Below are 20,702 nucleotides of genomic sequence, written 5' to 3' on the forward strand. Positions count from 1 at the left end.
TATATGAAACTATAACCATCATTAGCTTGTGGCAAGTAACTGCCTTAAAGGGAAATATTGACTGATTGATTCAACCGATTCGTTCAAAACTGCAGATTCATTTAGGAACAAGACTGTCTTAATGAATGGGTCCCTGAATCACTGACTCACCCGATTCCTTTAAAAATGCTGAAAGTTCTTCTTGTGTTGATCGGAGACGCAGCGGTTCTTCTGTGACTCTGTTTGAAACTATTTTCATCGGCAGAGTAGAGAAAAAAACAAAACAACATTGAGGCTAAAATATATGTGTCAGGAAACAGACTCGCAGGAATAGTGAGTAACAATAACACAACTTTATTTCAAACAGGTGAACATCAAGGTGAGCATTTTCAGGTCAACAACAACCAGGAAGATGAAGATGAAGCAGTCCAGTGCAGGTATGTTGCAACCAAGCGGCAACCTCCCTGTCTCTCTCTTGAAACCAACACGGAAGTGAATTAAACGGTAATTCATCGACATCGGCCTGGATCCAGTGGACTGTGGTAAACCTTGGGATAAACAGAGACACTAATGTTAGCGTAGATGCCATTCTTCTTATGATTTAACGAGTACATCAGGATTTATGGGAAGTGTTCCCGGTTCCGGCTGACCTAATCTATGCAGCCTAACATTGAATTATAGAAGTCTATAATGTATTATGTGAATGCTAGGTCAAAGAGATGTGTCTTTAATCTGGCTTTGAACTGACAGAGTGTGTCTGCTTCCCGGACAATGGTAGGAAGACTGTTCCAAAGTTTTGGTGCTAAATAGGAGAAGGATCTACCGCCAGCAGTCGATTTTGATATTCTAGGTATTATCAACTGGCCGGAATTTTGAGATCGCAATAGACGTGACGGACTATAATGCGTTAAGAGCTCGCTCAAGTACTGCAGAGCTAAACCATTCAGTGCTTTGTAAGTAATCAGCAATATTTTAAAATTTATACGATGTTTAATAGGGAGCCAATGCAGTTTTGACAGTGTTGGTGAATGATAAGGTTTGAGGTGAGAGACATGGGACGCTGGATGAATACGGTGAGCAGGTCATTTCAATTGGAAGGATACTAGATTGATTTGCTTATCGATCTCAAAGGAGCCAATGAACCTGGGACTCAATACGGAAGACGTAGACGGATGGTGGAGAGCCATACCTTCTGTCCAGGTTGATAGGATGGTGTCTGGGTTTGCCGGACATCCGCATGGCTCTTCTGGTGACAAATTGCTCCTTGCATATGGTGAGGTGCTGAGTCCCAGACCCTGTCGCTTTCTTGGAACCAGTAATCTAAAAACAGTTGGAGGGTTCCCCGTACCACAGGAACAAGTACACACTGTTCACATTGGTACTTAATTGGCACAGGGAATTCTTTGCGTACTCTTCCCATGCCAGAAACTGGCTCCAAGAGTTCTAGTGATTATGTCAGAAGGTTCGGAGGAATCGTCCGATGTTCTGGACTTTCCTTTCCATCTACCCGTTTGATTGGTGATGGTTGCCCGATGATAGACTTACGGTCACATCTAGGAGTTTAAAGAAGGCCTTCCAAACCCTTGAAATGACAATGTCTTTGGGAAGGACGTAGTGACGAAAAACGTGATTGAATAACATCTCATCTATTTCCATGGTAATCTTTTGAGTGGAATCAACACAAAAAGGATACAGGCATTTCCATTGGAAAGAGGCAAATCAGTCATGAAATCCACCCCTAGATGTGACCGGGACGATTGGGCATGGGCGGCGGAAAGAGTCTCCCTGATGGTAGCTAGCAGGTGACTTGGATATATCGTAGTGCTGGGCGGTTTACCGGTTCATACCGAATACCGGTGTTTATTTTTGTTACGATATGAATTTTTAATATACCGCAATACCGGTGTATGTCGCTTTAATCGGAACGCGGCGCTGCGCGACACAGTCTCACCCCTCATTTACAACACACGTCTGCGGCGCATTACAGCTGCGACAAGGTTTTATTCCGTCCTCCACGCGGTGCGTCAAAATAGACTAGGCGCCTATATTTAGCGAAGCGGCGCGGAGAGCCGCTTCTGGGAAGCTTCGATCTGAAACACAAGCATTGACTAGAATGGGCACGAGACGTGTGGGGGTGAGAGTGTCTTTTTTCTCGCGGCGCGCGTGTTTTTATACTGTATTAACGTACCTGAAGTGAACTGACGGTCTTTAGAAAAGTTTCTTTGTTATTACGATTGAATCTTTCTTTATCTTTCCTGATAAAGCAGTGTTTATGAGCGTTGCTGCTTTGTGTACAGCCGTTACCGGGGAAACCACTGTTTCTGCCGCTCCTAAAGCGCGTCCTGCTGGCACCTCTTTGTAAACAGCCTTGCAAACCTGTATTATTAATATTAGTGTGGATTTTTTCTATAATATTCACTCATGACAATAAAATAGGGCATTATAAGTAAATCTACTGCAGTATTTCCTCTCTCACTCAGTAGAAAATGTGGTTAACACCCATCATGCTTGAAAAAAAAAAAAAAACCGGTAAAAACCGTGAAACCGGTATAATTTAGAAAAAAATCGTGATGTTGATTTTTGGTCAAACCGCCCAGCACTAATATATCGCAATCACAAGGAGTGTTTACATCTGCCAAACAGAAGTCCATTTTTGACCTACTGAACATATTTCTCTCCAAAGAGTCCCTGATCATGAACTTTCTATACATACTCGTTGACTTCTTCTGATGTTACATCAGCCATTCAGTAGTCAACATCTGACCTATTGAACATATTTCTGGCCAAGGAATCCACAAAATATTTATTAATATATACTTCTGATTTTAAATAAGCAAGGCATTAGTCCATATCTGACCAACTGAACATATTTCTGTCCTTGAAAGTGAACTTTCTATACATACTGATTGACTCCTTCTAATGTTAAATCAGACATACTCAGTTCAAATTTGACATAATGAACATATTTCTTAACCAAAAGTACTTGATCAAGAACTTTCTATACATTATCATTGACTCTTTATGTTATGCCAGCCATACAGAAGTCCATATTTGACCTACTGAACATTTATTTCTGGCCAAAGACCACTTGATCTTGAATTTTCTATACATATTATTTAACTCCTTCTTATGTTAAATCAGCCATACATAAGTCCATACTTGACCTGCTAAGCAAATTTCTGGCCAAATATTACTTGGGCATGAATTGATATTAGTTGACTCCTTCAGATGTTATATCAGCCAAACAGAAGTCCATATCTGACTTACTGAACATATTTCTGGCCAAAGAATACTCTATCTTGAATTTCCCATATATTCTCATTGACTCCTTGTGATGTTATATTTGGAATTATGTGCATTGTTTTTTTCTTTCTTTAACCACTAACAAAGTTATGGATGTAAACCTGTAATATAAATCTGAACACACACACACACACACACACACACACACACACACACACACACACACACACACACACACACACACACACACACACACACACACACACACACACACACACACACACACACACACACACACACACACCACAATTTGTTTTAAGCATAATAAATGATAAGAATATTTCTCTGTGAAAAATAAGCCTTTATTCAAAATTAGCACTAGGCTAAACATCTTAAATTGCTCTGCAGCTTGAGATTGCATGCTTATGTAGGAAAAAAAAATAAAAACAAAAAAAACCTTTTTAGCAATTCACACTCCAGATATTATCTAGGCGACCAACACTTGATCATGCGTTATCTGCAATTATCAAATGCTTTGAAGCTTTGAAATGAGCTTTGAAATCAAATATAGGATCTAACTAGAGGCCCTCTATAAGGTTTCACTGCACAATCGGAAGTGAAGGAATGTTCCCTGCAAAAATGTAACACCATAAAAGGGTAAGATTGCCTTTGATACCTTCTGCCAAAATTGTGCAGAAGAGAAGAACTCTTTAAGCACTTGAAATATCTGAATGTTAATGAGTAAAAATCCCAATCCCAATCCCAAACATACTGTATCTGAATTCAACCATGCATTACATTGAAAGAAAAGACTACTACCTGAAATCTGATTTCTGCAAAAGCGCTTGTTCACTTTATCACTGACTCGTATCATGCCCAAACTTTTCCACATTCATTAAATCTCTTCAAACCAGTGAGCTAACAATACATGTGCATTTATATGATATCAGAAGCATAAAGGTTTGTTCACTGCTGAGGTTGTTAGCCAAAAACAAAACATGCAAAACTATTTTTCAGCAATAAATACACTCCTTCAGATATCATAGCTCATGTGAAAACATTTAATTTTAATTATTAATGTGCAATAGATGATTGATGATCGCTTTCACCATAGGGGAAACATAAGGTATAACCAAACCTGTATTTTCTATTATGATAAATATTTCAAAGTGCCTTAAGTGACTGTCTATAGAACTCTTACAAATCATACACTTTTATGCAGATTCCTTTGGTATAAAAACAAAAACAGACTAAATGTCAATGGAAGCTGCATGTACAAAGGAAACGAGTTTAGGATATCTAGCTAAGACAATAATTTGATAGACAGTCTTAGCAAGACCTATACACATAATTTTAAATAGTCCCAATCATTCATTTTGGTGATGTGACGTGACAAACATATTGTTTTGGAATTTTGTCATACTTTGGCATTTAAAAGATATTTCCATTTCTGGAATTTGGTTGTCAAACCAATACCACAAAAAACAAAAGAAAACAAAAAAAACACCTTAAGAAGAAACAGTGTCTGAATATCGTTGACACTGATGTGCTTCATGCTCAATCTTTCAGCTTGCTCTCCAAGAAATCTTGAATTTTGTTGATTTTTTCTTCTTGTTGATCCAGGAGATCCAGTATGACTCCCATGGGCGTCTTCTTTAGGCCAACACCCTCAATCTTGTTCTCCAACTTGTTCTTTATGCTGCGAAGTCTCAGAGAAGCGTGGATAAGGATCACTGAAGGGGCGAAACACAAGACTTCTACTGAATCTTGAGCAACAATACCTCTCTTGATGAACAGAAACTGGACACATGGTAATGTATTACATGCTATGAGGCTGTACACTCAACAAAGCCAACAGAGAAAGACGACTACTCTGCATTTAACGCTGTTTCTCCCTGTAGTCTTTCCCAGTGTATAGTATAGGTTGCAGTGCAATCGTTTATTATTATAATTTTACTTGATTCAAATTTCCTTTTAGATAAATTTACAACACATACATAGCGATAAATTGGAAGCCGCTTAAAGGGATAGTTCACCCAAAATGGAAAATTATGTCATTAATTACTCACCCTCACATCTTTCCAAACCTCTAACACTCTCGTTCATCTTCAGAACACAAATGATGATCTTTTTAATGAAATCTGAGAGCTTTCTGACCCTCCATAGAACTCACTTTGATGCAAAAAGTTCATAAAGAGATCGTACAACTAGTCCATATGAATTTAGAGGTTTAGTTAACATTTTCTGTAGAGACTCAATCGTTTTATATGATGAACAGATTTAATTCAGCCATTTATTCGCATATATAGAAGCTCAACTGAACATGCACGTTTGAGCTTCAGCAAGAACCAATGAGGTTCAATCTTGTGGGTCCAGCATGTTCGGTTGAGCTTCCTTTTGTGTTTACTGATCAATGTTTATATGTGAATAGAAGCCTAAATTAAATCTGTTAGGGTGAGTGCGATCATGTGAAAGCTCTCAGATTTCATCAAAAATATCTTCATTTGTGTTCCAAAGATGAATGAAAGTCTTATAAGTTTGGAACGCCATGAGGGTGAGTAATTAAAGACAGGATTTTTAATTTTTGGGTAAACTAACCCTTTAATTCTCAGACATTTTTTGTCTTTAGTTTGTACAGAGTTATTTTTAAGATCCCATTACATGTTTACTGCTGTAAAAGGCTCCTGCAGTGGTTTTAGGCAGGGATGTTGCCAAGAATCTGATTGGCTACTGTCAGCAAGTGCTAAAATGGAATATACTGTAATTAGCTAATGGTGTTTTGTGTTGCCATAGCAACATGCAAAAACACTCTTCTAAATCTCTTCCTGTTTTCCACATTAACACAAAATACTCATGCAGCACAAGTCTATCCTGAGTAAATAATAATCATGTTAGGTCTGTTATTATGAATGTCACTCACTGATATAATGTAGTAGCTCAGGTCCTCCAACATTAAAGGGATAGTTCCCACAGAAATTACAATTCTGTCATCATTTACTCACCCTCCTAAATCATTTCAACGTACTCCTCCTGAACTTTGTTAGTGAAACATAATTAAGTGTTCACACCAGCGTACAATATCATTGTTTATTCTAAGCGTGCTGCAGTTTTGTTGTCTGCTGCTTTAAATGCTCGATAGCCTGGTTAAAACCAGACCATTCTCAGTAGTAACTGAGTTATGGTCTGGCAAAGCTTCATTAATAACTCATTTCCAAAGGGGCGTCACCAACGGATGTCGCTCAAATGCCTCTGGGCGCAAGTGGATAGACCTAAAACCAATCAGAGCGATTGTCATCGTGTAAAGCCACATGCTGCGTCCCAATTCGCCTAAGTTACACTACGCCATAAAAGTATGTACTCTTTTTGTGAAGAAAAGGTATTTACTTCTTTGAATGTGTAGCAAAAAAGTAGGCAAGCTTTGGGACATACTACTTCCTCATCTTTATCGGACGGATCTGTCGCGTGCATCCTGTCACTTAAACTGCCCGGTCAATCATCTTGTCACAGTTAAAATCCTCTATTAAATCTAATTTAATTTCCTACCGTTTCGGAGAGAAATGTAGTAGCACGTTCATCTGCCAGTGGGTCTCATGGAGACTGTCCTCATGTGTTTGCAATTTGAATATAATAATGCATTTAAAAGTTGGTGCGCTTCACCAACGGACATCGCTCAAATGCCTCTGGGCACAACTGGTGTAAGCCCGTCTACTGGTCCAATGGAGGTTTTCCAATAACACGGGGAAGGTTTGTCTGCGCGTTACTGTCTTTCCTTTTACGCAACACAACAAGATTAAATGGAACACAATTCTCATATGTATTTACTCGTTTATTTCATCTGACTCCATAAATGAAAAGGTTTTAATGATATCTGTGTATCATTAAACATGAACGAATATTTGATTATTCTCTTAAACTCTGTTTATATTTTACCCGCTTAGATCAGGAAAACTATATCGCTTCGAGTTCCTTACCCAGGTCTCCGACACAAGTGGTCAGCCCCGAAGCTCAGAAGCTGGGGCAATTGGCTAAATATCTAGGATTTTGCCGTATACGCGCAACAATCAAAGATATATTAAATAGCCCCCTTGGATGCCCTTCAGGAACTTAAGTCAATCGTTTTACTTTAGTAGGTTTATCTAAAATAACATTAAATTAGAACAGAAGTCATCGGAAGCGTCCAAGCTAGGTTAACCAACCAGCGTCTTGCTGATCCTAGATGAACAAACACATCCTCTCATCCAAGTCGCCCGCACACTCATTAGTTAATCATAACATAACAACAATTCAGGAATCGAAGAATTTGTAGAATTTATTACCTGGCAACGAAAATTACACACAGCGTTTGTGTGGGCAGTCAACCTACAGACTCCTCGAACTTTCTGCACCTTTTCCTTATATACCCAGATAATTCAATATTCTTACCAAATGGCCGTCAATCATTATAATTAGATTTTGGTTCCCTATTCAGGGATTCACACTGGGAGATCAGAATTTGTATTTGAATAGGTTCGTGTTTTACATAAAGGAGGTACAGTCTGAATGGAGGACCTGGGGGAGGGAAACACCTTTAGAGGATATATCACTTTTCTCATGTTTTATAACTTCTTTTAGCTTTTCCTTATGGTTGGGAGAATGAGACCATTTTACCAGACGCACTGAGACACTTTAAATTATATCAAACATACATAGATACTTCTTGTACATACTTTACATTGCATAAGTTTTCAGTGTATTTCAAGTGAGGAGGAGGGGGAATGAAGGGTAGATAGTGTGTGTGAAATGTGAACTGCACTGTGTGCTGCGCCTCGAAATCCCTGTTACATATGCAGGAGATAGTTCAAGTGTTAATGTCCAGGAGAGCCTTTTTTCATCGAGGGGTCGATCAGACATACTGGCTCCAGCCTTACACTGGATAGACCTAAAACCAATCAGAGCGATCGTCATTGTGTAAAGCCCGCCCCAACGTTTCTGATTGGTGCCTCGATTTCGACGGATTAGAAATGGGCTTGAATGGGCTCTTTGCCAAACTACTTGCAGAGCAAATCTAAATTTGCCGGAAGTTGTCTGGGTTTTCCCAGGCTAAATGCTCGAGCTCTTTGAAGCAGAATGGATTCTGATTGGCTGTCAATGTTTTTATCATTCATCAACTGGAAAAACTAATTCTGAAAGTGATTCCAACGATATTGTTTCTCTGTGCCGTTGCTGTTATAGTTGTGGTGTGAACACTGCTATTCTTTTATATGCTTTTTAGAACTTTATCGTTATTATTATAGTTATCATCCTTGGTGTGAACGGCCCTTCGGAATGACATGAGTGAGTAAATGATGACAGAACTTTTTAGTTTTGGGTAAAAAACTGAAACCATTGAGAAATCTGCTTTTCATAGCAAATTTGATAGTAAAATTAGTTACTTTTGTCAAACATGATGAGATGCCAACAGTCATTACTGGTGTAGAAAAGAGCTCTATTATTCTACATAAACACCACTCACTTGATCTGGGTAAACTCCAACACTTTAGCAAAACAAACAAATTATTCACACTTGAAAATAAATGGGCTTTATTGGTATTGATTGGTGGTGGTTGAGGAGATTCCCCCCTCTATGAATAATAGCGCTTTGAGTGCCGAGAAAAGAATAATAATTATTATTATTGATGGTTTCATGAAGATCCTTTAACATCCATGGAACCTTTCCATTGCTCAAAAGGTTCTTTATAAGGATTTACACTAAGAAAAAGAACTGAAAGGTTCTCTGTTACCCCTTTTCCACCAAGGCAGAGCTGGTGCTGGTTCGGAGCCAGAGCCTAGTTTCAAATCGGTTCTTTGTTTTTCCACCGCCAAAGCACCAGCTCCGAACCAGTAAAACTGGTTCTTAAGTAGCACCAAATCATTGCAGGGTTTAGAACGGAGCCAAGAAAGAACCGCTTGCGTCAGGGGCTGGGGGCGGGGTTACCGTGACCAACAAGACGAATAGAAACTTGTGACCGCAATTTTAAATAGCAGCTAGTCGAGCTAATAGCAGCTCGATTATAATATCCGTCTATGTAACTTACGGCGAGCTGCACGAACGCGTTGGATTCCGATGTATTTTTGCAAACCCATGAGCATCCATAGTATTGCAACGTCCGTTATTGTTGATGGCTTGTTCGAGATGCATCGGAGCGGCGAGGACCAATCGGAGCTGCGGGAGTGTTTGGAGAGCATACGACTCCTTGTGCTTTTAGATCGCTATCGCAGTGCTTTGATGTCATGCGGCGATCGATCTGCGAGAAGCCGATGCATCTCGAACAAGCCTGGCGTGTTTGTGTTTGGCGCTACCGCACTAGCGGTTGCTGGGCAACATAAGACGTATACAGTGACGTAAGATCTGGCTCTGTTGTGGCTCTCTAGCCGGTGGAAAGGCAAACCGGTTCTTAGTAAGCTCGTCAGTCGAACCAACTCTGAACCAGCTCTGGCTCTGGCTCTGAACCAGCACCCGGTTCTTGTTGGTGGAAAAGGGGTATGTGGAACTTCAGTGTCATTGCTTTGGTTCTCTTTAGGAACCTTTATTTTTAAAGTGGGTGACAAATACGTAAAGATTGTTCCTACAATGGCACTGGTGACATAAACAAGACATAAACAGAAATGACATGATAGTGCACTTGTAATAAGGCAGTGCAAACCCAGGAGATCTAATACTAGTACTCACAGAGCATTGGGAATGTGATGCCAAAGAGAAACACCATCACTCCTCCACACAAGGACAACAGGAAGTAGCTGATTCCCATCACACCCACGACAAACAGGGCGGGATTTTTCTTCTTGAAGTTCTTGATCACGGCTTTATTCTCTCCAGCCCACACAGAGCCCGTGAAGACCAGAGCCACCACTGCCCCACCAAGAAACATGCCCAATGGGTTCAGGAAACTGAAAAACACACACAACTCATTTAATGCACAGCAATGACATTTATTAATCAATATTATTGCTATTATTACATTGTGTTAAAGTGTGCTGTATGCATTTTTTTGTCTACATTTTGCCGGCTGCTTGTTTTCTAGCCTCATCCACCTAAAATCTCATTGGGCCGATGCACTGCTCCTTACCTCATGTATATTAATCCGCAAGTACTGTGGAATTCACATTTGGTGTGGACAGACAACTCGTTACCATATATTTCCCTATAACTGAATGATCAATATATTAAACGGTTTAACAGTATATTTAAAAATATACAGAATAATATATTGTTAATATATTACAATATATTGAATAATACATAAGGAATTGACACTTTTTTTGCGGCTTAATTTTAACATTTGCTCTTCTTTAACAGTCAAAAGCAAAGCATGCTGGGAACTAAATCTGTTGTAACTCATTCCGTGAAAGTGTGTGTATATGTATGTGCGAACATACATTCACATTTATATGGGAACATGTATGTGCAATATATGTACACAATAAAGGATAAAACTGTGAAAATGACATGTAATGCTATTTTTGTCTTCATTTATAAATATTTTATATATATATATATGTAATATTTTTATTTTTATACAAATATATATGTAATATATCCCTTTACATTTTACAGTATATTCCCATATATTTTTGTTTCCGTAAGAGTAGGAGACTGTGTTAAGGGCTGTTCACACCTAGGATGATAACTATACAGTTTTAATAATCATTATATTTCTATGAGAACAGTGAAGGCTACACCCAAGCCATACCAGTAACAACACAGAGGAACGATCTAGTTTGAAACACTTTAAGAACAATTTGTATTTAAAGCGACAGACGTCAAAACTGCAGCACAAATCTGTTGGTGTGGAAGCTGTAGTTATCGTTCCTGGTGTGAAAGGGCCTTTAACCCTGTTAAATGTGGCTGTTAAATAATAAATAGTAACAGCTCAGACCTCAAAAAGATAGGTGTTGGGTAGGTGACAAATAATGCACATTTAAATATTTGTTGGTTACATATTCTGTGCCAAATTTTCACTGCAAACTTACACTCAGGTGGCACTGAAGCGCTTCTGATGTGGCAATTAGTGTCCACACACAGAATGTTTAACGCTGCTCAGAGGATGAATGCATTTACTCAGCAGCAACTGAGCAGCACAGAGCAGTCTGGCCTTACCAGAAAGTGTTTAGATGATGTGACTGATCACCATTTATTCTAGGTTTCCAGATATTTAAATAACCATTTATATGTCAATTCAACTCAAAATGTATATACACTGCCCAGTGCCCAGCCCTAAAAAATGTGCTTTTATCACCTAGTTGTCATGGTATTTGCAGTAAAACTGTATTATAAATGGAAATCAATCCACGAAAAAACATGGTTACAACAATTTTACTATAATAAAACCATGGTTAATTTTCGTTATCAGTCAAATTCATTTAAAAATGTAAATTCAACAGGTATGAAATATGATCAGTAAGAGAAAACGTCTCGGGTTCCTCGTGTAACCATGGTTCCCACAGAGTATGGAACGAGACATTGCGTCGAAGATGATGGGGAACATATAAAATCCCCTGATCAGCTTAGACAAGCAGATTTTATATGCTGTTAAAAGGGTTGAATACAGTGATATGCACACAAAACAGGGCAGGCAGTCTCAGCTGGAGCCCTGTCATTGTAAGCAGGGTTTGAAATGAACTTTTTCCACTCACTGGCCAATTTGGCTACATAATTTTTAAGTATTGCTTCAATGCAAATGAACAAGCACCCCATTATTTGTTGCGTAGTGACGGGTAAGTTCAAGTATGCCAGATATGAGCAGATTCTGCGCAATATGTTGCATTTAATATATCACGAAGGCCCACAAGTTGAGTATTTGCGCTACATTTGAAACTCTCGTTGCCCAGACATAACATGCGGTGCAAAAGAAGGAATTTCAAGATAATAAAACTTATGGAAAGTATTCTGGGAAGACCATCCAGCTGCTAAGCAAATGTGATGAATAGGCATTCCTCTTGCCCAAGCCCAAGATGAAGCCAAACTCCAAGTGGAGTGGGCGCACACACCAACAGGGCATTCAGCCTCCTGAGAAACATGAGCTAAGCGGATGGCTTCCACTATCCAGAGCGAAAGCCTCTGCTTTGACACCGGATAGCCTTTCTTAATACTCCCATACCAGACGAAAAGCTGTTGAAGTGTTACAACCTGCGGTCTGAATGGAGATAGGAGCCTATAACCTTGTCTAGGTGTCAGCCAGTCTTTCGCCCCAAACTGCATACAATCCCAATTGCCCAAGCCCAAGATGAAGCCAATTCATATGCCTTAACACTGGCATTAAGCAGGGGCGGGGAGGGTTTAATCAACTCACACCCCGCAGAAAACTATTAGAGCATGTTTGCCCACTGGTCGTCCCTCAACAGTGATGTGAAAGGTGGCAATAGCGGCCACATGTACCTGTAGCGTAGAGGATGAACTGCCCGCATTCCGGTCGGTCTTGCAGAAAAGCCAGGATCCCTGGAGTGTGTAAGGGCTTTCGACCAGGTAGAGAACACTTTCCATCTGTAAGTGTAGAGTGGATGGTGCTCTTGCCTCCGCTATCGTGTTCAGCACTCTCTGCGAAACACCTAGCGGACTCATGCTGCACTGACCTGCCACACATGCTAATCCCACTGCTCCAGCCCGGGATGCAGATGCTGCCCCTCGCCTGGGATAGGAGGTCCTTTGTCAGCGGATTGGGCCACAAACTGGTCCATCAGCTCCGGAAACCACGGTTGGTTGAGCCATTTTGGAGGAACCAGTAACAAGATCGCTCTTTCCTCCCTGATTTTCAGCACTAGCTTCAATATATTTACTGGAGGGAAAGCATACTTCTGTTTCGTGGGCCAGCTGCTCCCCGTCCAGGGGTGTCCGACAGAGAAGAGAGGGCAGTGAGTATCCTACTCCGTGGTGAAGAGGTCGACCTCCGCTTCGGCAAACAAGGTCCACATCAGGCGCCTGTCTGAGGGTGTAGCCTCTATTCTCCGCGCACCACACCCTCTCTGGACGGGTCACCCTGCCCGGTGTATCAACTGCCCTTGTCCAAAGCAGCCAAAGGTCTATCCTCAATAGTAAAGGTCCTTGCACACCGAGTCTGAAGTTTTCATATGCGTTTTTTCGTATTCGTTATTCGGTGGCTCTGACTTGTCAAAACACCATTCAAAATGCTTGAACGCAGAAAATCGAATCCGGTCTGAATTTTTTTATGACGGACGAAAGTTTTGGAGGCGTAAACGTGATTGACAAAACACAAGGTCGTATTTATTTTTTAACGTGCGAAAATTTCGGACACAAATTTCACACTCAGTGTGCAAGGACCTTAATGCTCCTCCAGCCTGTAAAGCGCCTCCCTGGTGATTGATGAATGCCGCCACCACCGCTGCGTTGTCCGTTCGCATGCTCTCACAAACAGCAGAAATTCCTGCAGGGCTAAATGAACAGCCTTCATTTCCAGGAGGTTTATATGCCACTGACTCTGGGCATCCGACCAAAGCCCAAAAGCCATCTGCCATCACACAGTCTGACCACCCTCTGTCACGGGACGGGGGAATCAAAGACGGCAGGCAGAGATGAAGGATCCAAATGCAGGGAGATTTTAATGGAAATAAACAATCATAACATAAATCGGAAACAAAACAACACTGAGAAAAACAAAGAAAACACTAGGAAGACTCCTGCATGACATCAAACAACGACCGGACAGAGAACCAGAGAATACAAGGGCTATTTAAACAGAAATGGAAAAAAACTACAAAACTACAACCTGGCCGCAGGAAACAGGAACGAATGCCGAAACTAGGCACAGGAAAACTTCAAAATAAAAGTCCTAAGAGCGCAAGACACAGAAGCAGATCTGACACCCTGCCCATCCTGTTCCCCTGATCACACATGGTCCTGTCGAACCAGGGTGGCAGCATGTCACGGCAAAGTCCTGAGCGGCAAGCCGAGGCTGCAGCTGCCATCAATCCCATCAGTCCCTGGAAAGACTTCAGAGGCATGGCTTGTTCTAACCCACCCGAGATAACCCAGCCAGAGCATTGAAAACAGTCTGAACTGGTTCCGGTGACAGCCGCGCAACCATCGATCGAAAGTCTAAAATCATTCCCAGGAATGTGATGGACTGATACCCCTTTTCCGCCAAAAAAGAACTGGTTCGGAACTGGTGCTGGTTCAACTTGCGAACCTTCTCAGAACCTGTTTGTTTTTCCACTGACTAGAGAGCCCAGCGAACGACGTCGTTACGTCGATGTGTACGTTGCCATACGTCTTAGCTTTCCCAGAAACGCTTGCGCCAACTTCAAGCATAACAATTACAATGGCGGACTACATCGTCTCTCTGCAAATGTTTCTCCTGGCTTTGCGATCCTATATTGGGGTCAGAAGAAGACCATCTTTCTTCAATCATTCTTTCTACTAGCTAGCGCTGTGTTTTTAGCAATGGCGGTCACAACCTTTCCCGTCGAGTTGTTGTCACAATAACCCCGCCCCCAGCCCCCGACGTAAGCATGACGTGGTAAAAGAACGGTTCTAGTCCAGCAAAGAGTTGGTGCCGCTTTGGAACCAATTTTCCTGGCCGAGAACCGGTTCTTTGGCTGTCGAAACACAAAGAACTGGTGCGCGAGTAGGCACCGGCTCCGAACCGGCACCAGCACTGCCTTAGTGGAAAAGGGGTATGAGAGGGCTGGAGCTAGCTCTTTATGGCATGTTCCCTGACAGACTAAGTGTGCGAGAACTCTGCCTTTGTGTTCCTCCAGCACAGCTGTGAATAGGAGATGATACCCCAATCGTCCCGGTAGTTCAACATGCGCATCCCACTGAGTCTCAAGGGGGAAAGCGCTGCACTTATGCATGTTGTAAATGTGCAGGGTGCCAAAGCCATTTCCCAAACGGCAGAGCTTTGACCTGATAAGGGACCCCCTCATACGCGAACCTCAGAAGACGCCTGTGATGAGGGACTATGAAGGTGAAAGTACACGTCTCTCCAATCCATCTCTATAAACCAGTCCCGGGTTGAATATGCACGAGGATCTGTTTTACAGTGATCATCTTGTACGAGTGTTTCACCAAAGCTTGGTTTAACAGTCTTAGATCCAGAATGGGACGCAAGCCATCGTCCTTTATTGGGAATGAGGAGATAGTGGCTGTTTAGACCACAGTCTCGTTGGTCTGGCGACATCTCTTCCACTGATGTTTGGCCAGGAGCGTCTGGATTTCTGCCGAAGCAGAGGAGCGTTTTGCAGACACTTCTGACGAGACCGAGGCCCGGAAAAGCGGGATGGTCTGCGCACGAACTGAAGCGTGCAGCCGTTTCTTATGGTACGGAGAACCCAGTCCGACACCGGCATCGCACTCCAGCATTCGCGACTGCTTTTGGACTTCCGTGAATTTTTTGTTTTTCCAAATAAAATCAAAAAGCATTTTATCCAATTGTCTGGTAACTTTAGGGGGGATGCATAGACTGATCTGGAGATTCCTTCAGGTTTTGACCAAAGTACCCGCGCCCCTGAATTGACAGAGCCCTTTGTAACCACATATTAAACCTCTTACTAGTTTTGTTAATAATTGGATTGAAGTTTTAATTATTACGCAGATATTCATCTTTACATATAACAGTTCTTCAAGAGGAAACGGAACTGATTTATTCCTATTCATTCTTTGCCCTGATACATCTGAAACATCTTTTATGCATTTCACTGCTTTAATGATTTCATTCCTATCTTTAAAAAATAAGGCAGTGTCATCTGCAAACCGACACAACGTAAATGTTTTCCATAATGCAGTAATTCCTTGAAATTTACTTTTTTTTTAATGTGAAGGACATCCTTTGTATAGGGTTTTGGTAGTTGTTTTGAAAATAACTGCAAAACCCCTCAAATTGTATTGTTTTAAGTCAAGTCACCTTTATTTAAACAGCACTTTTTACAATACAGATTGTTTCAAAGCAGCTTTACAGTGATCCTAGTAAAATAATGCAACAAAGTTTGTTTCTGCTGTACTGCAGATCTAGAAGAAAAGAGTGTCACAGTCCAGCTTAAATAAGTTCAGTGATGGTTCATTTTTGTAGTAAAAAAGTTATTAATTTAGTTTATATATAGCCACTCTGGAGAAAACGGTGATGTCATCGTCCAGCTCACTTCAGTTCTCATATAATAATGTAAATGCAGGCAGATCAAAGATATTGTTGAATATTAAGTGTTCAACTAAGCAAGCCAAAAGCCAACTAAAAAAAAAAAAAAAAGTTCTATCAACAAATAAGATAAAACTATCATCTAAACCATATTCATTCTAGTCTACCATATATCTAGTATCAATCTAATATTATTACTAATGTGCTTTCATTGAATAAATCCAGTCTGTTCTTCGCCTATAATATTTTCTAACCCTGTTTTGTTACAGAAAGTGACTCACCAATTCCAGAAAGCTGGGAAACACAAGGCCAGCGCGAGGCTGACATGACTACACACACACACACACACACACACACACACACCAGGGTGGGTCTGTGTCAAACACATTCCACACACGAACAAGACATATTTCACATGTCTTGTTGATAACAATACGGTATTTTTCTGATTTACGATTTTAAATCCTATCTTTAACGTCCTGAATTGAAATAACGGTGCATTAAATGGAGGATATTATCTTGCTCTAGCCGAGCTGGCTGCGCCATTCATGCAAGCTTCTGAAATTATGTAATTTATGCACACATTAAATGATGCATTCACTAATAAATATAAATAATTAATATATTGAAGATATTTACTTACCCGACAATCAGAATTACGACGATGGCGACAGCAAAGTAATTCGTCTGGAAATAAAGCAGGTTGTTGATGACTCTGTTGTTCCATTTGCTTAAATCTTTCACATCGGGTTTGGAGAATCGGTCAAGGCCAGGGTAAAAGTCCTGCCACGGTCTCAGCGGTGCGACCTCCATCCCTGCCATGATGATGATCGGATGATCTGATCATTGACAGCTCGGATGCCAACGGGACCGAGCAATGACGTCACGTGTGTGGGAAGAACGCATCGATCCGGGGAACACAAGTGGGCGGAGTCACCGGCGCAAGAGCTGTCTGCGATTGGTCAAGTACAATGGGTCAAAAATAATAATAATTATCCTTGTCCCATATTGTGGATTCTCCAATTCAGTAGCTGTTAACGTTTCTCAGTGTCATTATTCATAATTAATTTATTAATTATTACACAGTTCAGCAGTTTGGATACTTTTCTTCGTGCTGTCAAGATGCCGTTCAATCTTAGCGTCACATCCGGTCTAGAAACTGTGCGTCACAGTTGTTGAGCTAAAATAAATATGGCATCAAGATATCTAAAAATAAGGACATCAGGACTGAGTTAAACTTCACTATCATTCAGTCATTTGAAAAGAAACTGAATGTGTTGTTAGTTAAAGCTTAGGGTTTATGCTGCTCAAGTGTTAGCCTAACGTTACCACCCTCACTTATTAAAATGACAACCAATCAATTTGTGTGTAGTATTAAGGAAAAAATGTTTCTCATGTTATTTTGAGACAACGGTACACTTTATATACCGTTATATTCTGCCGACTTCTTCAAAACTTCATGTTGTCATCTAGAGATTTAAAGCTGTTTTTGTAATAACCATTCGACAGTACAACAGAAGTACATGGGGTCAAAATGATCAAAACTAGGGTTAAGCAAAAGGTTTAATCAAAGAACAAACATACAAAAAGCATCACACAGACTTGCATAAATACATATATTTATATATATATTAATAACATTTTATATGTATAAAAAACCTATATATCTCAACATACAGGCAAGCATTAGAAAAGTAAATGTAAAGCATGGTGGAAAATAATTTAGCTTCTGTGTGTCTGATATTCCAGAAGGCTTTGGTGCATCTTTTAATAAATCAGAATAACTGTGGTGATGATGAATGATCACTGCAAATATTGTAAAAACTTATTTTGTGAATTAGATGTGTTGTCCATTGACATTTATATACACAAAATGAAAACAATTAAGTCACATCAAAAACAGCACAGTTCTCCATTAGTGACCGAACAATGAGAGGGTGCGACGTTTATTTTCAGTGTTTATCCCATCACTCAAACAGAAAACAAAATGAAGACTTATCATACAGATTACAGGCTCTTAATAACTTTTTATTCCCCAAATTAAAAACAGTGACACATCAGGGAATGCGGCAGTAACGTATGAATCTTTTCACAATATCTATTAGTCACTAGAAGTGTTTATGATTTTGCAGTCCCACTGAAATGGTAGAAAGCTTCTCCCACACAGTATAAAAATAATAAACCCATAAAGCAGTAAAATATTGATATGCTCTAAATAAATGTTCATCTCTCAACATTTCAACGCTATAAAAATAGTTTACAAATCTGACAATTATTCAGTAGTGAATGACTTTATTTAGTAATTTTGTCTTTAGTTTGCCAAGCATCAGTCAGCACAAAAAAAAATAAAATAAAAATAAAAAGTTTCCTCTGAAAAATCCTGACCCACACAAGGCAGAACAAGAGTTTGAATGAGGGGGTTTAAGTTGGAGGTTTGGGACAAAACCCAAACCCTTCTGTGTAATCATGGGAGATTTTATTATCTTCTCAAACCTCCTGACCTCAAACACAAAATTTGTTAGGCAAGAACCAGCACCAGCTTGAATTTCAGGAATCAGCTTTGCATTACACACAAAGCTTTACACACGTGTGAGGCGTATCCATATAGGTGTGTTACTTCAAAACATCACTAACAATTACAGATCGCAGTTTAAATCCCTGTATTGAGAATGACCTCTGAGAGTTACCAAGGTCACTATGAAAGTTTCTATGTAATCTTTGCTCAAGAAAACGGTCTGGTTTTCACAAATCTACTGAACTAAAGCCAAACCAAGCACGATTTCTAATGTGAACAGACACAATTATTGGAGAAAGCCCCTTATAATCAATTTGGCAACTAATATCCACCATAGTGTGTGTGTGAATCCGTGTAATAATCCAATAGCATGTGTGTGAAGGCAGGGTTCACACAATAAATGAAGTGAACTGGCAGCTTGTGTCTTGCTTCCATGCTTGATTATACAAAAAGAAAGAAAAAGAAGTTTAACAGAACAGCACTTTTGATTCCAGGCCTATGGTTTTATTTCTGCTATTAGGCATTAAACGCTCTCAATGAGGCAATTCCTTCACAGATCGCAACATGCACACGTTCACGGCATTTCAACAAGGATAAAGATGATCAAAATCTCTCATCACACTAATAAACACATAACAAAGACGCGAAGAGAACTCAACAGTGCTTAAACCGAGGAAAGACCGCAACTTCTACTCTTGTTAGCTTAAGGACACTTAGAGGATCGTATGGACTTCACACCGCAGCTGACGGACACAGTGAAGCATGGATATCATCACAGAGTTAGAGGTGACACACAACATCACTCACACTGACGGGAAAAGGCCACAGTGTTGGAAGAGAGTCTCCTCATATCAGGACAGAGCTTCTGGGGCTTCAGTGTTTCGGTGTAACTCACAGAAACACTCCACATTTTGCACCCAAAACCTCTTCCAATTTTTTAATAATTTGAAACATTTCCCACAAGACTGGCTTTCATTGCGTTAAAGATAAAAACCCACACTTACACAAAGTCATAGTAAAGTCTTTAAGCCAGCCACACATCAGGCGACTTTGGACCGATTTCTCACCCTCCGACAATCCTGGATAAAGTCCCGCTTATCTCGATGGCTCTACAGATTATCTTATCAGATTTTCCTGTGGTGTTATGTATGGAATAATAATTTTTTTTTAAAGATAATTAAGACTTTTTATCTCACAATTGCGAGGTTACATCTCAAAATTCAGACTTTATTTCTCCCAATTGCGTAATATAAGTCGCAATTGCATGTTATAAAGTCCAATTCTAAGGAAAATAGCTTTTTTCCTCAGAATTGCATGTTTATAACACGCAATTGTAAGTTTATATCTCGCAATTCTGACTTTATAACACGCAATTGTAAGTTTATATCTCGCAATTCTGACTTTATAACACGCAATTGTACGTTTATATCTTGCAATTCTGACTTTATTTCTCACAATTGCGAGATATAAACTTTTTAAAGTGTTTTTAAGCGTTGTTTTTTTAAGAGTGCGCATGTGCGAATGAGCTCTACGTGAGAACGAGACTATGAATGAATCTGGAAATAAAGCAAAATATCTGAGAAAAATGAGAAATAGTCCTCAGATGCCATGTCTGTAATTTATAGCAAAACATCTAGCGATCTCAAACAGATTCATTAAATTAAGTTATCACTCCAACACGTGCGTGACATCATTAACCAACGTGGTTGAACGACCAATTTGCGACAATCCGGTTTGGGGAAACAGTCGTGATTAGCTATCGCTAATATGCGTCGTACTCTGGTAGTGAAGCAGCGAGTTACAGCGGTGTACGGGAAACACACCCCTGTTCGGGAGGTTTAAGATTTGATCTGTAAACGCCT

General features: G+C 40.2%; 1 protein-coding gene across 1 annotated transcript; it reads right to left on the reverse strand.

Annotated features, from left to right (window-relative positions):
- Positions 1-3,564: 3,564 nt before the first annotated feature.
- Positions 3,565-17,456, reverse strand: arl6ip5b (ADP-ribosylation factor-like 6 interacting protein 5b). The gene is made up of 3 exons (XM_081386783.1): positions 16,969-17,456; positions 9,911-10,128; positions 3,565-4,955 (listed from the first exon to the last, which is right to left on the reverse strand). The coding sequence occupies exons 1-3, from the start codon at positions 17,145-17,147 to the stop codon at positions 4,780-4,782; spliced, it is 573 nt and encodes a 190-aa protein (XP_081242909.1). The 5' UTR covers positions 17,148-17,456; the 3' UTR covers positions 3,565-4,779.
- Between the last annotated feature and the right edge of the window lie 3,246 nt (positions 17,457-20,702).

The sequence above is a fragment of the Scardinius erythrophthalmus genome (genome assembly GCF_964197995.2).
Source record: "Scardinius erythrophthalmus genome assembly, chromosome: 15".
NCBI lineage: Eukaryota > Metazoa > Chordata > Actinopteri > Cypriniformes > Leuciscidae > Scardinius > Scardinius erythrophthalmus.